The sequence below is a fragment of the Gekko japonicus genome, unplaced genomic scaffold (genome assembly GCF_001447785.1).
Source record: "Gekko japonicus isolate JY-2015 unplaced genomic scaffold, Gekko_japonicus_V1.1 scaffold37, whole genome shotgun sequence".
In the NCBI taxonomy this organism is placed as follows: domain Eukaryota; kingdom Metazoa; phylum Chordata; class Lepidosauria; order Squamata; family Gekkonidae; genus Gekko; species Gekko japonicus.
In genome coordinates, this window is record NW_015171503.1 from 957,466 (window position 1) to 971,292 (window position 13,827).

At 41.5% G+C, this 13,827-nt stretch overlaps 1 protein-coding gene across 1 annotated transcript in view; it reads left to right on the forward strand.

Moving 5' to 3' along the window:
- SLC25A17 (solute carrier family 25 (mitochondrial carrier; peroxisomal membrane protein, 34kDa), member 17) overlaps window positions 1-1,297 on the forward strand; it is a 17,249-nt gene extending 15,952 nt beyond the window's left edge. Inside the window, exon 9 of the mRNA XM_015419194.1 lies at window positions 429-1,297. Within this exon, the coding sequence (XP_015274680.1) occupies window positions 429-576 (148 nt within the window). The 3' untranslated portion in view covers window positions 577-1,297. The remainder of the gene's footprint in view (window positions 1-428) is intronic.
- Window positions 1,298-13,827: the final 12,530 nt, after the last annotated feature.

Consider the following 13,827-nt stretch of genomic DNA (forward strand, 5'->3'; position numbering starts at 1 on the left):
TTCCCTCTGTAGCCACGCATGCAGAGGTTTTGGCTGTAGTGGGCATGGCCAACTCTGAAGCCAGCCGGAACTCTGTTCCTGTGCGTTCCTGCCCAAAAATAGCCCTGGTTTCCAGAATTTCAGTAAGCCATTGGGTAATGGACCTCATAGGTGAGAACATTTCATTTTGTGGTTATAGTATATTTTAATGAGTATTGGTTTAGGCTTTTAGTGGGCATTTAGCTGCTTTCATGATTATCCATGCTCGTAACTTGATTAGCTACAGACATCTTTTGTCTCTAAATCCTGGGTGGCTCTTAATTGGGGTGGAGGAAACACATTCTTGAAGTTATGCTGGGGAAAGGGTGATAAATTGTCTGTAATTGTATTGCATAGCCAAGAAAACATTTCCAGTTGTGTGAAATTGTGTTTTGTTTTTTTGGTGATAGGCGCTTTGGATTAGTAGGACTCTATAAAGGGCTTGAAGCAAAGCTGCTGCAAACAGTCCTCACTGCGGCACTGATGTTCCTCGTCTATGAAAAAATTGCTGCTGCTACATTCACAGTCATGCGGTTGAAGCATCCACTGAAGCACTGAAGTATTGGCTTCTATATCTCACTCAGTTTAGGAAAAGAAAACAGGTTCTTGGGAACCACAAAAGCAGTGTCTGAGGAATTACTGGGATATTCCCTAAAATCCATAGTACTTTTTTTTTACTATGTTCTTGTTCTCATGGAGTGCTTCAGAATATGTCTGAAGAAGAAGCTTGAAGAGAAACCTGGAAGCATCAGCTGCCAGTCGCTTTATAATAGTTAGAGAATCTTCTTGGAGATCTTCTTTTAGGAAGTGAAATGGGAAATATTTCACTATCTACATGGAAGTCCATAAACTCCTTGGAGGGGGTTAACTTCCTCTGTAAAGGGAATGAGGATGTTCCTCATGGTATTTGTTTGTTTCATTTAAAGTATCCTCTGTCCTTTGTTCTCCACTTGCTGTCAGATTGTCACATATCTGATATTGTATAATCTCTCTCACGACTGGGCTATTAAAAAACTTCATAGAGGACTGTTGTTTTGGATATAATCTTTATTTTGTTGTTCTTCACTGGTTTGTGGGAGTTTTAGAAGAATGTTTAGGTTGGCTTAGAAAAGCTAACTTTGTTGTCTGTTAGTGCCTATCTGCCCAATTAGCATAACTACAGAAGGCAGGTACTGTGTGAGTACCATCAGAATGTGTTGCTACATTTGCTATAAATTGACTGCTATAACCTACAGAGAGCCAGTTTGGTGTAGTGGTTAAGTGCGTGGACTCTAATCTGGGAGAACCGGGTTTAATTCCCCACTCCTCCACTTGCACCTGCTGATGTGACCTTGGGTCAGTCACAAGCTCTGGCACAGCTGTCCTTGAAAAAGAGCCGTTTCTGTCATGAGCTCTCTCAGCCCCACCCACCTCATGGGGTGTCTGTTGTGGGGAGGGGAAGGGAAAGGAGTTTGTAAGCCGCTCTGAGACTCCAAGTGAAGGGCGGGGTATAAATCCAATCTCTTCTCTTCTTCTTCTTCTACATTTTTACCAACCTCTTCCACTCTGGTAAGATTTGGTAATGGATACCAATGACTGAAATTAAAGCACCTGGAAAAGTAACTTCTGTCATTACTACCAGCATCAGATATCTGAGGTAAAATATTCTGCACTCTTTCTCCCTCTTGTACTCCATCATGTATCAAACATCCTCTTGTACTTTGTCATGTATCAAACATAGTGGAGAACTATGGCTTCACTTTTAGTTTACTTTAAAAAAAACCCCAAAAACTAAATATTCCAAAACCACCTGTTCTGAACTCCTGTTTGATTGTTTTCTGCCTCAAAAACATTGTTGCTGAAATAGTGATTTTTAGAAAGATCTTGAAATCTGCTTAAGTGGAACAGCCTTTTCTTGTAGAGTTAGATAGCACCCCAAGAGTTCTTTATTCCAACTTCCTCCTTCATAGGGAATAAAGGCAGCATCTCTGTCAAAATGGCTGCCCAGCTCTGTTTCAAAACCAAACAAACAAGAAGTATGTGAAAAAGAATCCAATTCATTTAAAAATGGTGGATAAAATGAAAAAAAACCCCAACCCTATAATCACTTTCCATATATTGTCTGAAAGTGTGCAAAACATTCCAAGGTTTTTATTGGTTCCTCATATTTGTGGTTTATAAGAACTGCTTGTCTGTGAAAGTTACTAACATCTGCTTCTTGAAACAGATGCTTCATGTTACTGATTGATTTTTTGCATTGGCTTTCTCAGGATTTCATGTCACAGATCAGTAGGCTATGAAGTCTTAGCTTAGGTTCAGTCTATTTTACATAGCTCAAGCAGGAATCTGCTTCTGTAGCATATTGTTCGGTTCGGTTCCCAAAGATTTAGTGTAGAGCAATGCTTCCTAGTAAAATCTTGTAAATCATCTCCCAAATTGCAGAGAGTCAGTATATCCAGTACCACATGTACCTTAAAAAAAAACACCTTTCTACTTTCTGTTCATGTTTAATGCAAAAGATTGTTTTGTTCCTGTTTTCAGGCTGAAAGGTGTGGGTTTTGGGATCAGCACTCTACTCAGGGGTGCCAGTAACTTCACAACCAAAAATTGCCAACCCTCTGAGCTTGCTTCTGATAACAGTGTTTTAATAGAAGGCCAGATGTATAATATCTGGGGAAAAGGTGAACTTATGCATGCACACATTGTTTTTCTTTGTAGGCTGTATTACCTGCACTGATCTGATCTGTGATTCAGATATCCTCAAACCACAGAGCAGCACCTGAAGCAAAACAGTCTTTGGATGGGCCACAATAAAAAGTAGAGAACATTGGTCTTTTTTTGGATAGTGTCTAGTGGTCTTTCTCTTCCAGTTTAATTTAGGGACTCTATAGCTCTTATATGGTGGATTATTTTATAAACTTCTGAGAGAATAAGCAAAGTTCTGACAAACAAAGCTGATTCATTTTTCTTATACATGTCTTTTCCTGCATTATCTCTCAGTCTATCCTAGCTCTGCACAGTTACTGATTACTGAGGATCCTAAATTCCTGCATGTGGATTTTCAGTGTTGCATCAGCCAAAGGCTAAACATAACAGTTGTTAATTTAGTTCTCAAGTGAGGATAAAAATGTCTCTGATAAAGACTCGTATTAAGTGCAAGTGAGTTATATAACAAAATGCATAAGTATTTGCAGCCTAGGGAAAAACTGTTCCTTTGGTAGTTATTTTACTGTAGTTATATATTCAAACTATTTCTATCCTACCTCTTTATAAGAACAAAGGAGCCCTGATGGATCAGTCCAGTGGTCCATCTAATCCAGCATCCTGTCTCACACATTGGACAACCAGTTCCTCTGTAGGGCCATCAACAGGGCACAGAGGCCTTTCCCTTTACTACCACTGAACAGGAAGGTTCCCTTTAGTCACCATGTCTAGTAGCCACTGATGGACCTATCCTCCATGAATTTATCTAATCCCTTTTTAAAGCTGTCTAGGCCTATGGCCATCACTACATCATGTGGCAGCGAATTATCTTTGTCAACTTTCTCCACCCCATGCATAACTTTATAAACCTCTATCATGTCCCCCCTTAGGAGTCTCTTTTCTAAACTGAAAAGTCCCAGACTCTTCAGCCTTTCCTTATAAGGAAGGTGCTCTAATCCCCAATCGTCTTGGTTGCCCTTGTGTACTTTTTTCAACTCTGTGATGTCCATTTTGAGATACTGTGACCAAAACTGTGCAGACTATTCCAAATGAGGCTGCACTATAGATCTATACAGGCACATTATAGTATCAGCCATTTTATTTTCAACCCCTTTCTTAATAATCTCTAACATAGAGTTTGTCTTTTTCACTGCTGCAGCACACTGGCTAAACACTTTCATTGAGCTATCTACTATGACCGCAAGATATTTTCCCCTCTATAAAGCTGTATCAGAGGTGGTTTACCATATTAACTATGTAATAAAGAAGCAGATAGATAGATAGATAGATAGACAGACAGACAGACAGACAGACAGATAGATAGATATAAACATAACCAGTGGTTTCAAACCACCAATAAAATACAGTGCTGTAAGGTTGTGTATATCATAAGATCAGCATTTAAAAGAGGTTTTAAATTTGGAACCAGCTGAAACTTTCAAATTATCTTCATAGGCACCCTAAAGGAAGATCAGCCCCTATCCAGATCATGTAGACTCCTTCAAGTGCCAAATAGAAGGCTAAAAAACAAATTTTAAAATGAAATTGTAACATTGGATGTTTAAAGTTTGATATTAAAGGAAACAAGCTGCAAAGGGTAGGAGAATTCTACAGAACATTTTGTTATAAGAGAAATGTAGGAGTAATAATGTAAATCTCTTATTCATATGAAAATGAGACACGCTGAATAGAACACTTCCCTTATATTTTGATAGCATTGATATATAGACATTTCAAAGCTATGTGATTATTGAAGAGATGAGAGGATTCAGCAAACTTATTTTCTGAACTCGGATGGCGGTAATTTCATTACATCCTCTCTTCAAAGTGGTGTGATTTGCTGTGCAGTGTTTCATTTCTTCCCCCAGATTAGAGAAACACATTTCAACTTTCTATTCAAAAATTTTGGTCAAGGCCAGGTTGAGAAATAAAATTAAAAAAAGGACGCATAGCTCTTCTGGAAGATCAATTAAGGGATCCCAGCTATTTATTTAAGTGCTGATCTGAGAGCCTGTTCATGAGGTAATAATACTGGGATGTGGTACAGCTGGGAACACTTCTTCCAATGGTATACTACTGCAAGAAGAATCCACACAAATATACTTAATGCTATTAAAAATTGGCAACTGTAACAGCATACCAGATGTATTTCTATAAGAACGGGAAAATTCTGATATTTGTGACAGCACAAATGTGCTACATGTGGACTACATCTGACAACCAGAGAATCTTGCTGTACTGATTGTTCAAAACATTTAATATCTGGATATGCCTTCAGGCTAAATTAGAAGTTTGAGCTTTAGTGTTTCTTATTCTTTTTATTTCCCAACCTCCCATTTATACTGTCTCTCTCATTCCCAGTCACTCTGTTTTCTCAGAAATAGCAACATAAAATGCTTTCCCGTAGGTTTGCTGAAAGGCTTTTAAAAAATAGATACTGGAAAAATTTGAAGCACTAAACCCATTTCTCTCTCCCAGCCGTTCATAATTTCTGCAGCAAATAAGAACTCTCATCGAGTACAAACAGTGAACTATTTAAGTATTTTTCAGGCAATGTTGTGCATTCTATTTATAGTGTTCAGTCAACATGGGAAGAACAAAATTAGTTGTGTCTGGCTGAAATTATTACTGACTGAAATCAATTATACACAGATTTCTATGAAGCTTAACTCTACAGTCTTAAGAGTGACAAGTTGTGATAACACTTTAAAACAGTAAATTGGAACTATTCCGTGGGAAATATTTGATGATGTTGACAGCCCATTGACTAACTTTCCTCAAGGTAATGAATGGAGACTAAAAATAAATGCTATTCTTCCAGAACTGGAAGGGAGATCTGCATCAGGTCTCTATGCACCCAGCCAATGTGCATACATAGCCCTATGCTCACTTGTGCACTGCTGAAATGGCTTTGTACATATTTGATGCAGAGAGAAGCCTAAGTGGGCTTTATTGTCCCTGACAAGAGCTGGATTGGAAGGCACCATCAAAAACAGTGTAGGACTATTTTCAGTAAGAATTATTTTCCGGGTAGTGATGGCATTCAGAGCTCCTCTGTCTCTTGCTACAAACAGTTCAAACAGGATTAAGCTGCATGCTCAGGAATAGCCGGGAAAGGATTGAATGCTTCTGAAATTTTTATTTGTATTTTTAAATTTTGTCTTCAATCAGTTTTGCACTTGCTTCTAAGTGTATTTTGTAGAATACAAAACAATTCAATGCCATCTTATATCATTTCTTGCACCAAATCAAAATCAATAGATTCCAAAACTTTTTCCACTTTTTAATTTTCCTGGCTTTCCTGTCTTAACATAGGTACCCATTCCTCAGGTAAAGGGACTGAGCATCTATCATATTTCACTTAGGAATTATAGCCTGTTATGGCAATTTCTACAGATTAATAATCTAGTCACACTCTCTTTTTATGGTACCCATAATGAACTTCCAATAAACAATATTTTAAAGTAACCTTTGACAAACTTTATACTCACATACATACCTTAACTACCTGTGGATACTCTGTCTCTATTACTCTACAATAAAGTACACGGTGAGATTCTGTAGAACAGTATATACGTATATATATTATTCTATTTAGGAAAATATGCCGGGGCGGGGGGGGAGAGAACTTGCCTATGAACTGTCAGGAATGTGAGATCCTGTATGGTTGGTTTTTTTAAATCTGTTCTGCAATATCCACATGGATTTTTCATTTTGATGTTCTCTGTCAGCAACAACTTAACAGATGCTAGTCATTAAAGCTATACCAGAAGAGTACAGAAGTGTTTCAACGCCTTAATTGTCATACCTAAGAGAATAATATTCTTAAAACCAAAATTGAGAGTACATATTACAAAGCAGGAGTACCTGATATCTTTCTATCGCTGTAAAGGGTCTACATTGTTCTGTTTAAGAGACTCTTTTAGACATTTTTTCATAATGTGTAACGCATGTTAGGCTTGGATTGTAGGGTGTTTTTTCTCTCTCTTTCTACCCAGTGCTCTGAATTTCCAAGGCATGAGTTCTGAGCATTTATATGAAACCTAGACTGGTACATTACAGAGAAACAACCCTTGAAAATATGCCATGCTTTAGAAAAGAAAGAAAAAAAGAAAGAAACCTACCAGCAAAAGTGTAACTTTTAGTTTGGGGGTGAGTGGGAAGGAGAACAATCAACATCCAAGAAGCCGTACTTGAGCTGCAGCTTTTGCAATGTTTCTGCCATGGTAAATTCTGTATGCAAATTGTATGTGCCCTCCAGAATATTTTGCAATGATCTGATACTCTTGTGAAAATAAATAGCTGAATTGTCCCATACCTTAGCATGTGCGTGTGGTAACTGAGTAGTGGTTTCTCTTCACTCCACTGCCAAGAATAGCTCTATAGTCCATAGGACCTCTTATAATTTTCTGGTTTTTCAGAGGTTGTTTCTCATTTTGGCTCTATATTTCACATGCATGTACTTGAACTATGGCCCAGGGACTTGTCTTAATGTATCATGTTAATACTCATGCTTCGATTCAGTTCTGTTTCAACACCCTAATCCTTTTGCATTGTTTATTGAATATTCTATCCATTGATTCTATTGACTCACTCTGTGCAATCTGCCTTGAGTCCAAGTGGGAAAGGCAGAGTATAAATAACGTAATTAAAATACATATGATTGATTGTATTGATTTATTTTGTATAATCTGCCTTGAGTCTCAGTGAGAAAAGGTGGACTATAAATAATGTAAGTATATGGAAGTAGTATACTTCAGTACCAGTTGGGGGGGGGGCAGTGGAGGCATTGGCTGGTGGGTTTTCCAGAGCATCTTGACACCATGGGAGACAGAATGCTGGACTAGATGAACTGCTCTCCATTCCATTAGCAGAGGCACTTTCCCCTGAGACAGGGAGCCTCCTGCCAGAGGAAAGTGCTTCTGCTAGCAGAATATATATGGTGGATCCAAACCATGTTCTTAATATTTGGCATGGAGTTATGTGAAGGGCCCCTACATTCAGTTGGCTCAGGCTTTTGTCACTGCTCTCCCAAACCATGGTAGATATAGATCCAATTAAATGAGGATTCCTTCAAGTAAACTAATTCCACGTGCGTTAGTAATAGTGTTGCCGGGTCCCCCCAGCCCTTGGCAGGGGATGGGGGGTAGGGTTGCCAGATCCAGGTTGGGAAATGCCTGGAGATTTGGGGATGGAGCCTGGGGAAGAAAGGGACCTCAGTGGGGTACAATGCCATAGAGTCCACTCTCCAAAGCATCCATTTTCTCCATGGGAACTGATCTCTGAAGTCTGAAGATGAGCTGTAATTCCAGGGGACCCCACCAGGTAACACAGGAGCAACACAGTAAAAATTAGTAACACAGTAGAAACATTTGGAATTCTTAGCTACCTTTTGTGATCAGTTTCAAATTTGAATGTTGCCCCTCTTTCTTTACCATTTCTAATTAGCATAAACTAGAATAAATAGTTTTCTCAATGTCATGTTGGCAAATAATGTTTTTCAAAATTTAAATCAAACCCAAAGAAGGCAATTTCATCATATATTAGACACTAAGCAAGGGTGGGAGTTATTGCTTAATACTGGGGAGGAAACAAGTTGAACTACTTGGTGTTGCAGCAAGTGTGTTTTATGATGCAGAATTCTGATTTTAATCTTCAAAGTAAGTATTTCAAAACTGTATAGATCCATGATATTATAAAAGCTTAAAAGGTTGTCTTTCAGCAGAAGGGGGAAAAATGGTTGTGTCTTCACTAATATTCAGGTTAAATGTCAACCACATTTCATATATCAATAAATGTTCTATCTGGGGAAAGTATATCTTTCTGGGAACAAAATATTGTGCTCTGGGGCCTTGCTAAAACATTGTATCTTTGCAACAAGAGTCTTCCTTGAGGAGCAATGTAGGAATGTGTGCAAGAAATGGAAAACTAGCACACAAAAAAGTTATTAGTACTGTAATATCTAAATAACATTAACATAGAATCATAGAGTTGGAAGGGACCTCCAGGGTCATCTAGTCCAACCCCCTGCACAATTCAAGAAATTCACAGCTACCTCCAACCCACACCCCCAGTGACCCCCCACTCCATGTCCAGAAGAGGGCAAAAAACCCTCCAAGATCCCTGGCCGAAGTGGCCTGGAGAAAATTGCTTCCTGACCCAAAGTGGTGATCAGCATTTTCCTGGTCATGTACAAAAGGGCCATGAGAACTAAGCACTGATGCAACCCTTCCTACCCTCCCCCTCATGATCTGCCTACATTAACAGAATCAGCTTTGCTGTCAGATGGCCATCTCGCCTCTGTCTGAAAACCAGAGGCCTCCCAAAGCATTGGTCTGATTATCTACCACATCGCCTCCTGTTCAGTGTATGGTCTACTAAAACCCCTAGATCCTTATCACACACACACTACTGCCAGGACAAATCTCTGCCATCCTATAATTATGCATTTGATTTTTCCTACCTAAATACAGAATTTTACATTTTATCCCTATTAAAATTTATTTTGTTTTAGCCCAGTTTTCCAGCGTATGAAAATCATCCTGTATCCTGACTCTGTCTTCTACCGTATTTCCTACCCCTCCCAATTGAGTATCATCTGCAAATTTAATAAGCATTCCCTTTGTTCCTTCATCCAAATATTTTATAAGGTCATAGTCCTCTTCCTGTATTAGGATTTCCAAGTTCCTCGTGCTTGTTTCTCATACTCTGCACATTAGTGTAGAGACATCAGAATCTATGGTTTATGTGTCCTGAGGCTTTCATTTCTGTACTTACCTGCAAGTTAGTTTCCTAGCATATGTGTCACTCCCCACAAATCTTTAGTGTTCTTATTCCCATTTATTGGCATCATACTAAGCTTTGAATTTTTGTCTCGCTCCCCCATAGGATTTAGTTTAAAGCCCTTCTTATCAGGTTTGCAAGGCTCTTTACAAACACATTTTTCCCTGTGCTCATGAGGTGCAAATCATCTCTTGAAAGAAGAGCTTCAACCCAAATCTGTAATCCATGGTTCAAAAATCCAAAACTTTCCTGATGACACCATCAACATAGCCAGTCATTTATTTGCAGTATTCTTCTTTCCCTTCCTAAGCCATGGCCTTTGACAGGAAGAACTGAGGAAAACACAACTTGTGCTCCCAGGTCCCTCACCTTTCCCCTCAGAGCCACATAGTCTCTTTTAATATGTTCTGGGCTGTGCCGGGCAATATCATTTGTTTCCACATGGATGGCAAAAAAGGATAAGAATCTGTGGGCTTGATAAGCCTTACTACCCTTTCTGTCCCATCTTGGATGCATGCACCAGATAGACAGTATACCCTGTTTCCCCAAAAATAAGACCTACCCAAAAAATAAGCCCTAGCAGGATTTCTATGCATTTGTGGTATAGGCCCTAGTGTGTCTTCTTGAGAAAAAATAAATATAAGACAGTGTCTTATTTTCGGGGAAACACGGTACCTCTTGAGATAACAAGTCTGGTCCGCACACTTTAGCCTCTACCCCTCTCAGTAGGGAATCCCCAATTACCAGCACACATCTTCTCCTATATTGCGGAGAGATTCATAGAACCATAGAATCATAGAGTTGGAAGCGGCCATACCAGAGGTCGATTCGGGGGAGATCGCGGGGGATCGCCGTTCCCCCGGGTGAGGTGCGGGGGCGGGGCACATGATGAAGCCCTGCCCCCTGCCACGCGATGACGTGCGCAGGCCCGGCCCCACTGTTTCCATAAAAAAAGCACAGCCCCGCCACGGGTTCAGGAGGAGGAGGAGGAGGAGGAGGCTCCGTTTTGCGCCAGAGCGAGCAGGCAGGTAGGAGGAGCAGTGGGGCCCTGCTAAGGAATCCGAGACGCGCGACACTCACAGAGCCAACAAGCAGCGCCTTGGCCGTCCCCCCCCCGCCCCTTCTCCCCCACCATTTGCAGTCAGCAGGAGGGAGGGTGGCAGCTCCGGTGCTAGCCGAGCTCTTCTCCGAAGGGAGGGTCCCTCCCCATTTCCCACTGGGGTCTGCAGGCAGACACGGCTTGTGACATGAGCCAAGTGTGCGCGCGCTCGCCCTGTCAAGGCAAAGTTGAGCAGGAGCCCGGCGCCGGCGGCTGCTGGCGCTTCCCCAGAGTCGCTGAACCCGGAGAGGGCTTGGGAGCCTCCAGGCCCCAAACGCATAAACGGGCGCTTCGCCCGCACCAACACCACCCAGCCTTTCTGTTTTGCTCGCTGTTTATTTGGCTGAGATGCTGCCGCCGCCCCCTTTTAATCAGAGCTCTGCAGTCTGTGGGAACGTTTAAGAGCAGAGGTGGGTTCCTTTTTTAAGAGGAAGAGTCCGGGAGCACCTTAGAAACTACCAAAATCTGTGGCCGGGTAGGGGCTTTCCGGCCCCGCCGCTGGCTTCTTCAGATGCAGCGACAACATGAGTCCATCTGTCCTTATTTCTTGGACAGAGATGGGCTCACATTCGAGCTGTATCTGAAGAAGCCAGCAGCGAGGCAGGAAAGCCCCTGCCCGGCTACAGATTTTGGTAGCCCTTAAGGTGCTCCTGGACTCTTCCTCTTTGCTACTGCTGCAGACAGGCTAACACAGCGACCGTCAGGATGTTTTAAGACAGGGCTTGCATTACCCCAAAGCTGGGGAAAGGGAGGGATTCCCAAATGCAACGAGAGGTCCAAGGGAGCCTGCAGCCTGCTCCCATGATCTTAACTGAAGGTGGGTGCAAAGCTGCTATATTATTTATTAATTAAAATATTTACACCTCCCCTTTCCTCTTGGGCAGCAAAGTCAAAACTTTCTCTCTTCATTGCTGTGTTAGTCTGTTGCTGCAAAATAGTCCAAGAGTTCAAATAGCACCTTTAAGACTAACAAATAGCACCTTTAAGACTGAGTGGTGGGTGTGGCCTTATGACACACTTCCGGTGATGTCAGGGGGTGTGACATATGCTAATGAGTTATGCTAATGAGTTCCCCTAGCTCTTTTTTTAGGAAACGACCCCTGGGTCATACAAGCCATCTAGTCCAACCCCCCACTCTACATCCTCTGTTCCCTCTTCTGTGATTGGACACAATTTTAACTTGTTGTCAAGTATGGGTGGTTTGTTTGTTTATGGAGTATATATTTCAGTTTTCTTCTAACTGGAGCATTCATGATGGTTTACGGTAAATAAAAATAAGAAACAAATTACACACAATTGCAATATTAACATTGATAATCAGAAAACATCAAACCAGTCAATTAAAAGCTGCATTAAAATGTCATGATACTATGCTAACAGATCTCAACATAACAAAACCATTATTTAATCGAACATATTAAAAGACAATCTGAAATAAACAGGTCTTTAAATATGAAAAGCCAAAAAAAGATGGAGCAAAAGAATGATTGAAGAAGGCAAAGTAAACTGAAGAAAACCTTCAACTGAAAATACTACATCATCCTGACTTCCCTGTTTGTCTTAACTCTCTTAACCATGTTTTATTTTCAAAATTAAGAGTAGATTTTTAACACACGTTTTTGGTACTTAGCTATGAGTTCAGTTTGGAAGACCTGAGCAAAGCTGCTAAGGATAGGGCATTTTGGAGGTCATTCATTCATAGGATAACCAGAAGTCAGAAGCAACTTGACAGGATATCTCTCTCTCTCTCTCTCTCTCTCTCTCTCTCTCTCTCTCTCTCTCTCACACACACACACACACACACACACACACATATGTGGGAAATTACAGTGCTCATTAGTGATAGTATGAATCTACATTGATTAATACAAAACATAAAGATGTGGTAGCCTCAGTGTTCTGGCTGCTGACACACAGTAAGCGCAAAGAGTTAGTTTCTTGACATCAGGTTTGGTCAAAATACAGCTCCAAGGTTCAGGCACAGGTTAGGCAGCACTTACAGCTTCAAGTCCAAAGCAGGATCCAAGAGCGTGGTTTCTACAAAAGAGACCAAGGTCAGAGACAAAGAAATCTATCCAGGATACAGACAACTTCAGTAGTATAATATACTGGGTCCAATGTATGAGTTAGTGAATCAGGGCCACCAAATGAGAAGGGAGCACTCACTGGAGAAAACCCTGATGCTGGGAAAGATTGAAGGTCAAAGAAGACGGGGACAGCAAAGGATGAGATGGTTAGACAGTGTCATCATAGATGCAACGAACACGAAATTGAGCAAACTTCAGAGGACGGCGGAAGACAGGAAGGCCTGGCATGATTTGGTCCATGGGGTCACAAAGAGTCGGACTCGACTGTGCAACTGAACAACAACAAACAAAACAAGGCAAGGTAGCCGGCTCTCAGGCCGGCTTATATCCCAAGGCAAAACCACACCCAACACACACCCGTGATAGGCCTATTTACTTTACTAACTAACAATAGGTTGACTTTAGGAGCTTAGTCTCCCGATTGGAGGGAACTAGGATCCACCAGTCTATTGTTCCTCTGCGCGAAGCTCCGGCTCTTTGCATGTCCACGTGTGGGCCCAATCTCACACGTGGTTGGCTAGGACACAACAAGTAGCTAACAGACAATTTGCTTCCACACATCTACTCCCTTTGTTGCTTTTAAACCCCATGCCACTAACCACATGTGTTGCATCATGCCTTTGCTAGCTGCCTCAGTCCTCCTCCTGACAAACACTCATCCTCATTGTTGAAGCTGGGCTGGTGCTGTGCTGCTGCACAAGCACTGTGCATTCTGGCTTGAAGGTCTCTCCTTCCAAAGGCATTCCCGAGGCTCTGGCCATTGGGGGTGGGGGGTGAACTGACTGGCAACTGGCTTCCTGTTGCCAGCCGAGGGTTGGGAAGCTGAGAGGCCAGTGTGCTGGTTCCTGGCTGAGAATCTATATCAGGCCCCTCAGAGACTGCCTCCTTCTGCAGTACCTCTGCCACTGGCTGTGGGCTTGGGTCAGGTATGCGGACCCCCTCTTCCTCAGAGGAGTCTTCTCCTTCCCTTTGCTCTGCTGAGCTTGGCTGGCCCATGACACTCAGTGATTAAAGGGGAGAGCACTGTTGATTTTAATCTCTAATTTTGAATTGTTTTTAACCTGTTGTAAGATGTCCTTATCATCATAGGGGACTGGAATGCTAAAGTAGGGAGACAAAAGTTAACCGGAATAACGAACAAGTTTGGCCTTGGAGAAC